This window comes from Prionailurus viverrinus, chromosome A3 (genome assembly GCF_022837055.1).
Source record: "Prionailurus viverrinus isolate Anna chromosome A3, UM_Priviv_1.0, whole genome shotgun sequence".
Classification (NCBI taxonomy): Eukaryota; Metazoa; Chordata; class Mammalia; order Carnivora; family Felidae; genus Prionailurus; species Prionailurus viverrinus.
The window spans coordinates 31,902,532-31,918,340 of record NC_062563.1 but is presented as its reverse complement, the minus strand read 5'-3'; the positions used below and the strand labels follow the sequence as shown (position 1 = coordinate 31,918,340).

The following is a 15,809-nucleotide window of genomic DNA, read 5'->3' as shown; positions in this document are numbered from 1 at the left end:
CTTTAAAAAAATTATTTCATAACAGCCATCTCTCAGTGGCTGCGTTGTTTTAACTCCTATCAAAACTGAAGTCATTCCTCTTTAGATTTTTTCAACAATGGTGTTGATAGATTAGGATCTTTTCTGAAGGCTTTTGGAATATCTGTTAAACCTAATCTGCTTGCTCACAATGTTTTATTATTTGGGGATTGTTTTCATATTTGGAAAAGAAAAAAAAATTGATTCTTCCCTCTTATTTTAAAGATGCTTATTTCCTGAAAGGATTCTTTTCCTTCAGATTTTTATCTTTGAGCACACTTGGGCTGCATGTGAACAGGGGTTTAGGCAGGAGTCTAGGAAGCAAAACATGGAATAACCTTTTTAAAAGTTTTATTTCCCTTTGGGATCATTTAATACTTGTTACATGTGAAAAAATGCAAGCAGCCACTGTTAGCTCATTCTCTTAGCCACCATTACAGAAAAGAAAACTGACAAAGCCACTTCAGCTGTCTTTTGCACCTATTACGTTTCTTAATCCAAGAATATATTGTAAATACTCAGTAATTAAAACTACATTATGGTTGATCATTGTGTTGGCTTATCTTGACAATAGTCTCATTTTAATGACTTAAGATCGTTTATTTGGCATAGGGGTTATGCATTGTGGCAAAGTTTTTTGGTATAAATTGAACAGTTGTGCAGGGACAGTAGGTCATAACACTCGTATCATCGAAGGTTTATTTGAGGATCCTGGTATGTGAAATTTGTAATATGTGAAATCAACTAAATTTTACTTACAGGGGTATTTGGACAAGAAAAATCATGAGTCTTTTGGGTGTAGTTTTCTAAAGTAAGACTATTGTCAACATGGATCAAATTAAGCCAACCTACAGTATTTTTCCTCTTCATTAAAAATGTAACCAAAAGCAGCAAATCAGTCCAAATTGCCTTTCTGAAAAAATTGGCAAGAAGTCTGCTTACAGTAAAAAACAAGTTTTTCCCCTTGTAATACTTGCAAAAGTTCACAGTATGTGTTGGTGAGTGTGTTTCTTTAAGTAGGTGCTCTGTATCGTGTACACATGTACCGTGTGATGCAGGGGCTGCCATGGTAAGTATGTTTTTCATGGACTAGAGTAAATAGCTACATAAAATCCCATGCATATAGCTACAGGGTTTTTTTCCCCACATGCCAGCTTAAAGTGACACTTCCTTTCTTTTAAAAGTTGGTGGCGCTTTTTAAGTGAAACATTTTAAATAGAAATAATTATGAAACTTTGTCTCCATTGTGCATTGTCAAATGATAAAACTAATGTGCAAAGAGCCTTACACTGTAAAATGATACAAGCTATTGGGATATATATTTTATGCATATAAAGGATGATAGGAAAGCAAAGTAATTATGAAACATTGAAAATCTGAAATGAGTAATGAGATTAATTTTGCTGAGTCACAAGTTTTAGGAGGTAGTCTACCAAAGCATTTGTAGAGCCTAAGCTAGAAATCTTGTGATCTTGTCACTTGACCTTCATATTTCAGTTTCCTTATTTATAAAATGAAAGGCTTTGAACTATAGATTTCCTAGGTCCCTTCCATTGCTAAAATTTTATTGCAAATAAATAAAATTTTACCATTCATGCTTTTTCGTCCATTTTTGCTCTTTGTAGCATATTCCTTTTAGATTAGAGGTTAAGAGTCTTGAAATCCGTTTTCTCTCAATTTTTCATGGCTAGCTATTCTCTTTTACTTTGTAGAATTCTAATAACATGTTAATAATGTTGAATTTTAAAATAGTGTCATAAGTGACAAATCAAAATATTACCTTAAACGTAGCACACAAAGGTGGTAGATATTCCTGGAATGAAAACACGGGTGTGAGTCTGCAGATGGTCCATTAATTTCACATCTTCACCTAAGATGATTTTTCAGTGAACATGTAACATTTTTTTTATCCATGTCTGTCCCTCTATATTTGTGGCTGGAATTAGGAATGTAACCTTATACTGAAATATTACCCAATTTTTTATTATATTGTCTTAGAGATTTTTCTTTCATTTCAGTGGAAATAGCTATTTTTCAGCAACTCATCTCCTTCTGATTTTTATAGGTGTTAATGTTTACTCATAATTAGGTCGTTACAATCTCTTACTTTGTTCTTAATCTCCCTTGATTTTTGTTTAAATCCTGTAACAAAAGAATCCTCTGTGATAGGCACCCGATTGTTTATTTTTGCAGTAGCCCAGATTCTTGTTTTGTATAGTAGTTTTCTTAATAAAATTTTCTTGGATGTGAAATACCTTCACCTGTTAACCTCAAATTTGAACCATCTCAGAAATGTCTGTCTGCCTCGCTTTCTTCACTTCATGCTTACTTACCTAGGTGACCATTTTCCTATTGGTCTTATTAAAAATAATTATTAAATAGCTATAGGTCTAGCCTCTGCCATCATAGATAAAAATTGCTCAGAACCCCTTTTTATATGCATCTTTTTTTTTTGATTTTTCAAAATGTGGAAAAACAATAGTCAATAAAGTTTCAGAAGTTTACATTTGCATTTTTCATATTTGAAAGCAGCGATATTGCATGACTAGTTGATAATTTTGCTACATGGTTTGTTCAGAACAAAACAGACCAAAAACCTCAGTCTGTGTGTTGTTTCTCTCCATGCTTTTGATATTGCTGACTGGTGTCAGTCACTGTTTAAGAAAGCAGTCATTATACTTTTTTCTTTCTTTTCAGAAATAGATTATTGGTATTTTTGTTAATATGTATGTTTGGAAACATTTCAGCAACTATCTGATTTAATATATGCTAAATTGTGAAACAACTATCAGCAATGGAATACTGTCTTGGACTGATGATGTTATTTTTTTCTTCAAAGATCCACGTACACTTGACTCCAAAGTACTTAAAATTGTGGCAGCCTTTTACAGAATGGAACTGTTCTTTTTTTTTTTTTCAGATCTTGAAGAATGAGTTTATTACAGTTAGCATATTAAAAAAGATGCATGTTTTGGGGTCATTACTGAGATTTTTAATTTCCCAGTGCTTAAGTCTTAAATTTCTTAAGAATTTCAGTAAGCTAAAATTTAAGATTACCTTCTAAAGTTTAATGAAGTAGCCACAACAATTTTGAAAGTTCAGTGTATTTTGGAACTTGGTGGATTTTTTTCTATCTTGTAACATTTTATTGTACCAACCAACATGGATTTGTAGTGTGAACACTTGTATACACAATAAGTCACCTGTTGAATCAGCTCTTTGGACTGCTCCTCAAATGGTCCATTCTGTCAAGCCTAGGTTATTTTATGCTGGGAGTAGTGGTTTGCTACTAAAGCAGATGAGGATGGAGTTATTAACGTATTATTAAAATATGTCCTTTATCATATATATTTTATCCATAGGGCTATTCTTACGTGATTAAATGTAGATATTGTAGCTAACACTTTGTAAAGTTCCCCCCCCCCCCCACACACACACCTGAATTAATACAAAAACAAACTCTTCTATCCACTTCTTATCCCTGCTGATATTTAATATTATGTTCCTGGCACCCTTTGAAGTCACCTGTGGTTTAGTAACTTCTATAAGACTGTAGATTGCACCATCTTTGTAGCAAAGAGGCTATTTTCTGGGAAGGAGGGCATGCAGGGGAACTGAGAAGAATGGAGGAAGGGAATACATTAGATCTTTCTGGCTGCTGTTTATTGCTAAGAAACATTGTTCCTTTTTTGATATATACATTTGCATCATCTTTTGAGGATTAGAAAGTTTGACGTTTAAAACACAAATACAGAAAAATGTGATAGGGAAAAGTTGTAGTAAAAAATGTCTAGCGGATGTAGAGTTAAATGTATCTCCTTTTTTTTATTTTTTATTTTTTTAGTGGAAATGAAATTCATATTTAAGATGAATAGTTTCACATTAAAAAAAAAAATTCACGAATATCTGCCCAGTCTACCAGTTCATAAGTGAACCCTTAAAACAGGGAGGTATTCAGCTAGAGAAAATAAGGATTTGCTATATTATCCCAGCATTAATGATTTGAATGAATACCTAATGCTATTTTAGTTTTCAAGTTCAAAGGTTTGCAAGTTTTAAAAAAGATTTCAACCTCTGGTTATTTTTAAGTGGCAGAATTATCTCTTGTGTTTATTTTCTGTGCCTAATTTGTCTCATGCTCATTTGTTCTCATTTGGCACATTTAATACTCATCAATATTGAAATTCTGTAAAATGATATAGAAGAGTATTTAATGTTATCTAAAAGTGTACAGTATATAGAGAGAAACTTGTATGTTCTGTGCTTTTTAAGAGTATGCTTAGGAAAGGGCTTGAAGATTATGTATGACAACAATGACAGTGATTATCCCTAAGTGGTATGATAATGAATGATTTGTTTTTTCTTTTTGCTTCTTTATATTTTATTAAATGTCTTCTGAAGATGTGAAAAGAAGAGAAATGTAAAATACCTTATAAAGTTACAGTTTGAAATTTTGCTTCTAAAATGTGTACTTAAGGGTTTTGGCACATAAGTTTAGTCAATTTTTTTTTAATTAGAGGGAAATTAGGAAACAGTACTTCAGGCCTTTAGGTGTTGATAGTTCATTTTTTTTTTAATTGCTGTAGATATTAACACATAAAGCTTTATTTTCTTTTTTTAGTAAGAGCTTGATAACAGAAGACAATATTAGTTGTCACACTGTATGAGTTTATAAACTCTAAGGCATAGAGTAAAACTAGATGTTAGTTCCCCTTTTATCAAACTTACTCTTCAAAGTTACTCATGTACATGTCTTCTATTTTAGGGTTTTCTGTGCTTTTAGAAACACTGGTTTCTATGAGAAATCTTATGTTCTTCTTGCTATTTACTTACTATAATAAAGCACTTTATTATGCCCTCTAGTTTCTTGAGTAACTTGTGATCGTTGATCCTGAAGTACTTGCACCTACTGTTCCTACTATCACAGAGTTTAGGCTCTTTCCAAACACTTGGAGAGTTACTTAAGATGAGCTACTTTATTCCTTGACTGCTGACATAACCAAGCCTAAATTATATTTGGTGTTAGTTTAACTTAAGACAGAACATCAGCTAAAGATGAAAATTTCTTTTAAAATATTTTGAATATTGTAGGCAGATTTAAGAATAAGGTTAAGATGGTTTTATGTGCCAGTTTCATCTCATTTTTCTCTGTTTACTGCCTCACCCTCATTTTCTTCCAGCACTCATCATGTTTTGTGACCTGGTACATTCCTGATTTCTGGCATATAACATTGATAAATAACAAGATGAATCTCTTGGTTTCATATTTAGTATAAGACTTAGGCCACAAACATCTAATGGAGTCATGGGTAGAAAATAAGATCTAAGAAATTATTGCAGACGTTTAACTTTTAAATTGCAGACTATCGGTGGTCCATGCCAAGTCATAGTTCACAAGTGGGAGACTCATCTACAACCACGATCAATAACCCCTTTAGGTATGGGCATTAACTGCATCTGTTTGAGGCATATGCATTAAAGTTACTAATATGCTGCACAATGGCTTAGTGGGATTTAATAAATTTTTATTCTAAAGTTTAAGGTCAATGCATTGTCAGTACTGCAAATTTCACTTAGCATATCATGGATCTTTTAAAACTAAACAGTTCTTAATTGCCTTTCTTTATAAACTTTGTTAGAAATGCTTGCCAAGTTATTTGGGGGGTGGTTAGATTGATTTATTGTGGAATATTTATTTTCATTTGGAGTAGTTACAGAGTTTGTAAAATACCATTCTTCTTGACTGAGCATCCATGGCTTTGATTATTTGCTCAGAGAGCTTCAGAGAACATTTGAGGAAAGAATTAATCCAAAACAAAGATTCTTAAATTTTTAACTTTGAATAGTAAGAGCAGTAGAATAAGTTATCCTATTTATTGTGTTTTGTTTTGTTTTGTTTTTAACTAGTAAGTACTTGAATAAGCTTGTATGAACGCATTCAGATTTCTTGGTGGTAGCAGACGTATTTTCCTCCTAATTTACTTAAATACCTGCTGGCTATGTTTAAATGGATAATCAGTTTTGTTTTGTTTTTTAAACATCATTCAGTTTTCTTGTGCCTAAAAATGGCATTTCTCTTCATACAAGTATTTTTGAATTTCCTTTTCCATACTGAGATTATAAAATTTGAAGTTCATTTCACATACGTAAATTCCCCACTTGGATTCATCTGTAAATTGACTCAGTGCTGAAAACTGTGTCTTTTAGTTTCTAGAGAGAATTAGCATTTAAAGATAATAAATGGCTTGCTAGTAGCTATCTTAGATTAGAAAGTAGTGAGAGATCCTGCTTTAGCCTGTGGCAAGGGCACATCTTTGTTTAAACAGATATTTCATTCCATCCTCTTTATTGGATTTTCTTTTTTTGTTGTAATACATTTTTGATAGTATATTTAGAATTTTCGTGATAGTGTACTTTAGAATTATAATAGTCCCATACTGAGGTTGGAAAATAATTAGGTATTAAAGATTAAAAAATAATTTGCGTTTGGAAGCATCTTGCCGTTAAATATATATTTACTTATTGTGAGAAGTGAGATGTTTGTTTCTGGTCTTCTAAAAATTAATGTTATACTTTTAGAAAACATAACTTCTAAACTTAAGAGCTGCGTGAAGTCTACCAAGAATCTTTATTGGAAACTATCACACATTTTAAGGAATATATCAGACTTATGTTTATCGTAAAACTGGGAAAGGAAGTAGAAGGGGAGATAGCGTTTTACTCAAGAGGGTGGGGCTTACCAGCTTTTCTTACTTAGCTGAAATTTCTGTTAGAAGGGAATGTGCTAGCACTTATTCTTTTGGTAGTTCCTCACAGCTCTGTATACGCAGGTAAGTTTGTGCTGTTTGTAAAGCTTGTAGCCGGCTATAGAGAATAGTTGGGGTTTGAGGAGAATTACCTTTTAGATAAGTTCAGAATATGCACTACATAAGAATAAGCATTTTAATTGTGCCAAGACCTTTGGTTTAAACAATCAGCCGGGAGATACTGTTGTCCAGCAGCCTGTCTCATAAATTGGTGGGTGCAGAGGTTTGCCCCAGAGCCTCCAGAGCACCTCTCTGAGGAGTTTTCTTTCTCTTCTTGTAACACCATGAATCATCACCAAGTTTGTAAGCACTTTTACCGTTTGAGAGTCTCCTTAAAAGGGAATTCTTTATTGAGGGCTACAATAAATATGCTTATTCACTTTGGGCTGCTTGTAAATTTTAGATTTAATATTTTTAAAAATCCTTAAGGTGGGTGATTTCTCAGTTGTTCAATCTGTATACATCATGAATTTTAAGTTTTTTTTTATTTTCCTTCAATTCTAGAAAGTGAAATTATTATTGACGACGGACAATTTGGAATCCACAGTAAGTGAGACTGAGTTTTGAAGATCTTTACTACTGATAATTGAGATGTTACTTTACATTTCATTAGAAACAGCACAGGGAACTATGACAGAGCATGATATTGAAAACAGAGACTAGATCCAAGAAACAAGTACATTCTGTTAAGTAATAGTTTCCAATATAATTCTTAAACTTTAAAATTTTATCCTTTCGGTTTTTATTTGACTGGTGACTTTGGGTATATGAATTAATGTACTTAACTTGAAAGTATTATACCTAACTGTTAATATATCATCACTTTTTGACATTTATGTTTGATATTAATGTTTCTAAACAATCCAAACTCTTCAGCTAAGCTTGTGCATTTTGTGTATGTGTATATGCATTTACAGTAAGATCCAGATTAAACAAAATGTTCCAGTAATTCTCCTGAGATTTTTAACAATTAACTTATAGTATAGTAGACAACGCTTTTTCTTCTGAATATGTTGAAAATGTTACCCATTCATATATTTTTTTGCTTCAGTAAATACTTCATCCTGAGGGTTTAAGTTGTCTTCAATGACTGGAATTCTCACAGTATAATAGCATTATCATGCTAAACTGCATTTTTATTTTAGAACCTATACTGTAGAAGTCAAAGATAGAAGGGGGGGGGGGGGGGGTGAGCAGAATGTGTGCTTGCAGTGACTGTGAACCAGAGATAAATTGCTGATCCTAGGTACTTGTGTTTATGCATTTCAAAAATATACATGCTTTGACAGTATTTGGATAGGAATTTAACTTCTTTTCCTTAATTTTATTTGGGATTACAGTATTTATATTACATTGTAAGGTAGCCTAAAATACTTGAATAGCTTTAGCATGTAGTGTTTTAGAGTCTTGTCTTCTTTATTTACGAAAGATTATATTTTTATGTCACATGTTTTAGAGAGCTTGGTTTATGGAGTAGTTTTCTCATGTCCTTAACTATAGTGCATGACATTACATTCCTCTATTGTATGTTAGTTACTATGTGTAGTTATAAATGCATGGCATTTCTTTCCTCCTTTGTAGTTGTTATTCTCTTAAAACTCAGCTTAAGTTAGCTTTTAGGATGAAAAGCCATTTCTCCAACTTTGTCCATTTCTGAGAAGAGTTTAAAATTAAAAAGGATAATGGTTTCTCTTTATTTTTAAGATTTGAAAATTATTAAACCTTTTAAAGTTATACCTAAAGGAAAAGGTTTCTTCTTTTTTTCAAGTCCTGTTGATAAAAAAACAAAACAAAACAAAAACAATTCACGTTCAGAACAGTTGGTAACTCTCTGGTATTTATGAAACTTTCATTACATATGTTAGCAAGAAATTTTAAGTTAAATAATGCTAACACAGTGTTACCATGATCATGCAATTTATTTATGGCAGAAAATATAAATGTGAGAATACATAATTCACTCACAGTTTTGTCCTTACCTTCTCATGTTTGAAGCTTCAGCTGTAGTGATATGAGTAGTTTCACCTGCATAGCTCATGTGAAGCCTTGCAAGTGTGATCCCCAGTGAAACAGCTGCTAGGTTAGAGATATTTGGAACATATATTCTTCCAGAAATAGATTTGTATAACTTCGATAATGGATTCAGTGAGAATTTACTTAAGTTTAAATTTAATTTACGTAAGTTGTTACATATGGTTAGTTGTTAATATTCATTTAACTTTTTTCCCCTTAATATAAAAGTGTTTTTCAGTGATAAATTTAAGACTATCTCTATGTTTGCTTTGGAGAGAACTTCCAGTGATATATAACTTGAGTGTATTAAAATGTGAATATGAACTAGAATTATCAACGTGTGTTGTACTTAACAGATTGCTTCAAAACATATGTATAATAATTACTGTTTTCATATTTACTCTGCCAGATGGTGTTGAAACTCTGGATTCTGGATGGCTGACATGTCAGACTGAAATAAGATTACGTTTGCATTATTCTGAAAAACCTCCTGTCTCAATAACAAAGAAAAAATTAAAGAAATCTAGATTTAGGTATTGCAATGTGTATATGTTACTTAGACCATTTGTTTTTACTAATGCTGTAGATTTCTTTTCTTTTTTTTTTTTTAATGTTTATTTTTGAGAGAGAGAGTGCACGCACATGAGAGGGGGACGGGTAGAGAGACACACACAGAATCCAAAGCAGACTCCAGGCTCTGAGCTGTCAGCACAGACCCCGACATGGGGCTCAAACTCATGAGCCAGAGATCATGACCTGAGACAAAGGTGGACACTTAACTGACTGAGCCACCCAGGTGCCCCTGACCCATTTGATTTTTAGCCTTTAAGTGTATAAACTAAGAACATAACACACTTATAGATAATGTTACATTTTCTAATTGAAGGGTCTTGTAAGAGTGAACTGCCTCCCTGACTCAGATTGTTACAGTTAAACATACTAGTCTTTTTTTTTTTTTTTAATGTTTATTTATTTTGTGTGTGTGAGAGAGAGAGAGAGAGAGAGAGAGAGAGACACCAAGCATGAGCAGGGAAGAGGCAGAGAGAGAGGGAGACACAGAATCCAAAGCAGACTCCAGGCTCCAAGCTGTCAGCACAGAGCCCGACATGGGGCTTGAACCCACAAACCATGAGATCATGACCTGAGCCAAAGTTGGACACTTAATCAACTGAGCCACTCAGGTGCCCCACTTCTTTTGGTCTTAACTGCTAAATTTGAAACCAGAAAATTTTGGTTTTATATAGATAAGTGATTTCCAAGTGTATGTATCTTTGTAGTTTCTACTATTTAAAATTTCTTAGTGTTGCAGTATTTAAACTTGCCATTTGAGCCCTGCGTTGGGCTCTGTGCTGACAGCTTGGAGCCTGGAGTCTGTTTCAGAGTCTGTGTTTCCCCCTCTCTCTGCCCCTCCCCTGCTCGAGCTCACTTGCTCTCTCAAAAACATTAAAAAAAAAAAATTTGTTTTTTTGTTTTTTTGTTTTTTTTTTTAAAGAAATTAGTAGATAATTAATGGTTGGGGTTCTGCTTGGATTGCAAATGCATACGGAGTCCTATACCATTCTTGTTTATGTAGAAGTTACTTTGAGTATTTGTATATATTATTGTGTTACTCAGGCTTATATTGGAATCTTTTTGTATAACCATACTTTGGTGGGCTCTACTAATTAAGTAACTGATTCCTATTGAAATAATTGTGTATGGGACACCTGGCTGACTCAGTTGGAAAAGTACGTGACTCTTGATCTCAGGGTCCTGAGTTAGAGCCCCATGCTGGGTGTAGAGATTACTAAAAAAAAGAAACTTAAAAAAATTCTGCATAACTAGAAATTTGTGTTTGTTCTGACCACCTTTCCCCCACCCCCCAATTCATATTAGTGATAGACTAAACCCTCATGGCATAGGAAATAAATTTACCTGCAAGAATATCAGGACTTTAAAAATCTAGCAAAGGTTATACATTTTAACACTTTTTTTTTTAATGTTTATTTGTTTTTGAGAGAGAGAGACAGACAGACAGAGCGGGAGTGGGGGAGGGGCAGAGAGAGAGGGAGACACAGAATCTGAAGCAGGCTCCAGGCTCTGAGCTGTCAGCACAGAGCCCCCACGCAGGGCTTGAACTCACGAACCATGAGATCATGACCTGAGCCAAAGTTGGACACTCAACTGACTGAGCCACCCAGACACCCCAAAAGCTTGTACATTTTAAGTAAAACACTAGACATGTTGTTCTGTCTCATTATCACTAAGTTTTAAATACAAGTTTCTCTTTTATTTGACTTCATCAATAAGGGGAAAGCAGTGTCTCTTTATGACCGATTATAACCTTCATATAGCTACTTAAAGAAAACCTTTAACATAAATGACTAAAATTCTTTCATGGATCCCTTTAAACTTGAAAATTTTTATTTTATTAAAACTTTTTTTTTTTTTTTTTTTGCTAAAACACATTGCTGTTAGCAAAATTGTCATTTTTTATTTTTATTTTATTTTTTTTAATGTTTATTTATGAAAGGGGAGAGACAGAAAGTGAGCAGGAGAGGGGCAGAGAGAGGGAGACACAGAATCTGAAGCAGGCTCCAGGCTCTGAGCAGTTAGCACAGAGGCTGACATGAGGCTTGAACTGACAGTCTGTGAGATCATGACCTGAGTGAAGTCGGTCACCCAACTGACTGAGCCACCCAGGTGCCCTAATAGTCATTTTTTAAAAAATCTTTATGCCTTTCTTGCCCACTTATTACTATGCAGTTGTGATCTCTTTTCATATATCCTGGTAGAGAATGTTTGTTCCTTCAGGCTAACTAATAGAGTCAGTTGTCCAGAACTCTTAAGAGTTAGACTTCTGAGAAAAGATGATTTTTGTTTCTATTAAAATACTACTCTTGATTTTACTGTGTGATTATAGAACAGTATTGCTAATTGAGTTGTGTAGATATACCCTCTGAGAGACCTTGGGCCTCAGCAGTGGTTGTAGGCAGTAGGTTATGTAGAGAGAGCAGGCCCCACTAATACAGTTCCATTATTTGTGTTATCAGATCTCATTTAAATCTAGAGTGAAAAGTTTTCATACCTTAACTGTTACTCTATACAGCAGGTAACATCACTTCTATGTTCATAGTTTATAATTGTTTAATCTATGTACACTTTTTTCTTTTGTAATGTTTATTTTTGAGAGAGAGAATGAGAACGACTGGGGGAGGGGTGCAGAGAGAGAGAGAGAGGTAGACACAGTATCTGAAGCAGGCTCCAGGCTCCGAGCTATCTGCATAGAGCCTGATGTGGGGCTTGAACTTGTGAGATCATGACCTGAGCTGAAGTTGGACGCTTAACCAGCTGAGACACCCAGCCGCTCCTAATCTATGTACATTTCAATTGGTGCAAGAAATATTCTAGAATTGAGTTGACTCTTTGGCATTACAAGTATGCTATGCAAGTAATTGTTTCTCATTGGGAGGAGACTGGTTTTTGTGGCTCTGTGGCTTAGACAGTTTGATCTTTGTTTTCATTGCTTGAAGCCTATAAAAAGTTTTAGACTCTTGGTCTGTTTTTTGTTCATTTGTTTCATTTAGAAAGCACATAAATATAAATACATAACACATGTAAAAAGTATGCATACACACAAATAGATTTAATACAATATTTTTCCTTAATAATGTACTTTTCCCAGAGTACCTGGACTCACTGTGGATAAGGTAGAAGAAAAGAGAAAAGTTTTAGTTTACAGCCTCCAACTCTAGTCTTTTAATGTACACTAACAATATGGTTCAATTTTATGCTTGTTTTATACGTATGTTCTTTAGTAAGACATTTCAGAAGAATTTGACATGGCCAGTTATAAATGAGATAATAGTAAATGCCTCTGTAGATTCAGTTTTTTAAAAAACAATGAAAACAACTTCAGGCATAATGAGCATGTATCTTGTTTTTTTTAATACTTTGCAGAAACATATGTAGATAAAAACATTAGTATTTTATGAAACAACTAATGCCATAACCTGTAGTATGATGCAGTCTTATATAATATGGTATTTGTGTTATTTAAAGAATTAGCATATTCAAGGAAAACTTGTTTTTTAATTAAAAACATTTTTTTTAACATTCATTTTTGAGAAACAGAGTGTGAGTGGGGGAGGGGCAGAGAGAGAGGGGGACACAGAATCTGAAGCAGGCTCCAGGCTCTGAACTGTCAGCACAGAGCCCGATGCGGGGCTCGAACTCACAGACCGCGAGATCATGACCCGAGCCGAAGTCAGGGGCTTAATCAATTGAGCCACCCAGGTGCCCCCAGGGAACACTTTTGAATTTAGCATTTAGGTAACATTTATATGAGTTTTCCTCTTCCATTTTTGTTTTTTGCATTTCATTATTTTTTCCTTTCATGTAGGGTAAAGTTGACACTAGAGGGCTTGGAAGAAGATGACGATGATAGGGTGTCTCCTACTGTTCTTCACAAAATGTCCAACAGCCTGGAGATATCCTTAATAAGCGACAATGAATTCAAGTGCAGGCATTCGCAGCCAGAGTGTGGGTATGGCTTACAGCCCGATCGTTGGACAGAGTACAGCATACAGACAATGGAACCAGATAACCTGGAACTAATATTTGATTTTTTTGAGGTAAGTGATTATTTCACTGAGGGGATTGAGAAAGAATGCAAGCATGGGCTTATTTTTATATGTTTTAATTTTTGTAGTCTGATTTGTGTAAACCCATGATCATACATCTTTTTAGATGTTTATTCTATACATTTTAGCAGGCTTAAAAAACTTGGAGTTGATAGACTCAAGTACTATAAAAAGAATTTCAGCTGAATTGATGTTTTACATCAATGTAAGTGCCTGTTTTTTTGTTTTTTTTTTAAGATTTTTAACGTTTTATTTTTTATTCTTTTTTGTTTTGTTTTGTTTTATTTATTTTGAGAGAGGGAGCAAGGGAGAGGGGCAGAGAGGGAGTGAGAGAGTCCCAGGCAGGCTCTGCACTGTCAGCACAGAGCCTGATTCAGGGCTCGATCTCACAGACTATGAGGTCATGACCTGAGCTGAAATCAAGAGTCACTCAACCCACTGATCTACCCAGGCGCCCCAAAGAATTTTTTATTTTTAAGTAATCTCTGCACCCAACATGGTGCTTGAACTCACAACCCTGAGATCAAGAGTCACGTGCTCTTCCAATGGAGCCAACCAGGTGCCCCTGTGCCTGTTCTAAATGTAAATGAATAATATCCAAAGGAGCCGCTAAGGGTAAATAGAGGGACAAGCAGACTGTATAACTATTGGTGGGCAACCCAGTGTAACCAGCATGATTGTGTCCTCTTTATGACTGTAGTCTGTGGTTTATTGAGGCATTTTATTATAAGAATGCATCATAACAGTGAACTCATTTTTGCAACTTTACTTGATATTATAAATATGTAGTAAAACATAGTTACTGTGAAAATTGTGCCAGGTTGTTTAGAATCTGCTACCAGCTTTCTAGAGCTGCTTGTGACTCTCAACATTAGAGCTCTCTGGCTTGCTGGCTGTACAGGTGCTCTCCTCTCCACAAGTCATGCGGGGTCCTCCACTGAGGTCCTTGCTTTATTGTGCCTGGCTAGTAGTTATGTGTACTGCTCTCCTGACACTCTTGCTCTTTGTCACTTGTACTCCCATTTCCATTAGATTAGAGCACCTAACCACAGTTTTGTGAAAATAGCAGAATACAGAATGGATTTAAGCTCGCAGGTAGCACCTGTTACCCATAATTAAAATCATTATAGTCTTCAAGTTTTAATAGTCTTTATGCATAGCTGTTGCAACTGGCATTTTGGCTACCTTGCATTGTATGGGATTTAAAGTGTTCCTTTCAAAAAACTACAATAAAGAATTCTATTTTTAAAAAAAATCTCTGATTCAGTGTTCCCTAAGTAATAAGATCTGTGGGACTTTATTATAAAAATGTGAGGTTTTGGTTGACTGTTTCCTTATTTCTTCAGGACCTACCTTTTAATACTCTCTTGAACATCCTAACTTCCTTTTCATTTGGTGAGCAGTTTTGGAAATACTATTTCTTTCATAGATTAGGCTGATAAAATATCCAGTGTAATCTCAAAGTGAGTATTCAGTTTCCTAGAGAGTTAACTATCCCTTTATGTCACCTGTGTGGATTCATTTTTAGAGAATATAATACACATTAACAGCCCACTACAGATACTTATTAGTCTTTGAATGTAAAAGTACTTAGAAACTTCGTCAGTGTTTTAAATTCATCTAATACATGTTAGAGGATCAGAAGTGCAAATCAACAGTTACAACTAATCAAGTACCATATAAAATCTTAAAATATTATATATTAAAAGAAAATGTATCTTTTATATTACAAAGAAGCTATCTGAATTACTTGAATATAAGTTTGATTCATATTTTATGGATCTTCCTCCATAGGTTCTGAATTAATGGAAAATATTGAAGTATAAGAAATTGAATTCATACCTCTTTTTTTTTTTTTTTTTTTTTTTCCAGGAAGATCTCAGTGAACACGTAGTTCAGGGTGATGCTCTTCCTGGACACGTGGGGACAGCATGTCTCTTATCATCCACCATTGCTGAGAGTGGGAAGAGTGCTGGAATTCTCACTCTTCCCATCATGAGCAGAAATTCCAGAAAAACAATAGGCAAAGTGAGAGGTAAGCCTGGAGAAGCAGAGGGTCCCTTTACAAATGAGCAAAGATTAAGTTCAAATTTTAGCTAGGGTCAAATTGAGCTTTTGCGAATGGTGGTGATTAAATTAATAATTTGTTTTAGAATATTTACTACTATAGTAATAAGGGGCATCAATTACATTTTCTGGAAGCTTTATTTGAATCAGTTTTGACTTGTTATTTTCTATTTGATAGAGATAAAGTTGGTTTGATTGGTATTGAAATGTAGTGCCATTTAAATGTTCATCGTGGCCTTTTTAATCATCTTTGTCTTTGTTTCTCCCCTTTTTTTCTATGAAA

General features: G+C 34.2%; 1 protein-coding gene across 5 annotated transcripts in view; it reads left to right on the top strand.

The window, feature by feature from the left end:
- Nucleotides 1–15,809, top strand: part of GPCPD1 (glycerophosphocholine phosphodiesterase 1) — a 50,047-nt gene that overhangs the window by 12,332 nt on the left and 21,906 nt on the right. For 4 of the 5 annotated variants that reach the window (XM_047852002.1, XM_047852004.1, XM_047852003.1 and 1 more), the window contains 5 exons: nt 5,381–5,456; nt 7,329–7,370; nt 9,247–9,370; nt 13,219–13,450; nt 15,332–15,494. In XM_047852002.1, the coding sequence (XP_047707958.1) occupies nt 5,381–5,456; nt 7,329–7,370; nt 9,247–9,370; nt 13,219–13,450; nt 15,332–15,494 (637 nt within the window). The remainder of the gene's footprint in view (nt 1–5,380; nt 5,457–7,328; nt 7,371–9,246; nt 9,371–13,218; nt 13,451–15,331; nt 15,495–15,809) is intronic. The other variant, XM_047852005.1, reaches the window with a different exon arrangement.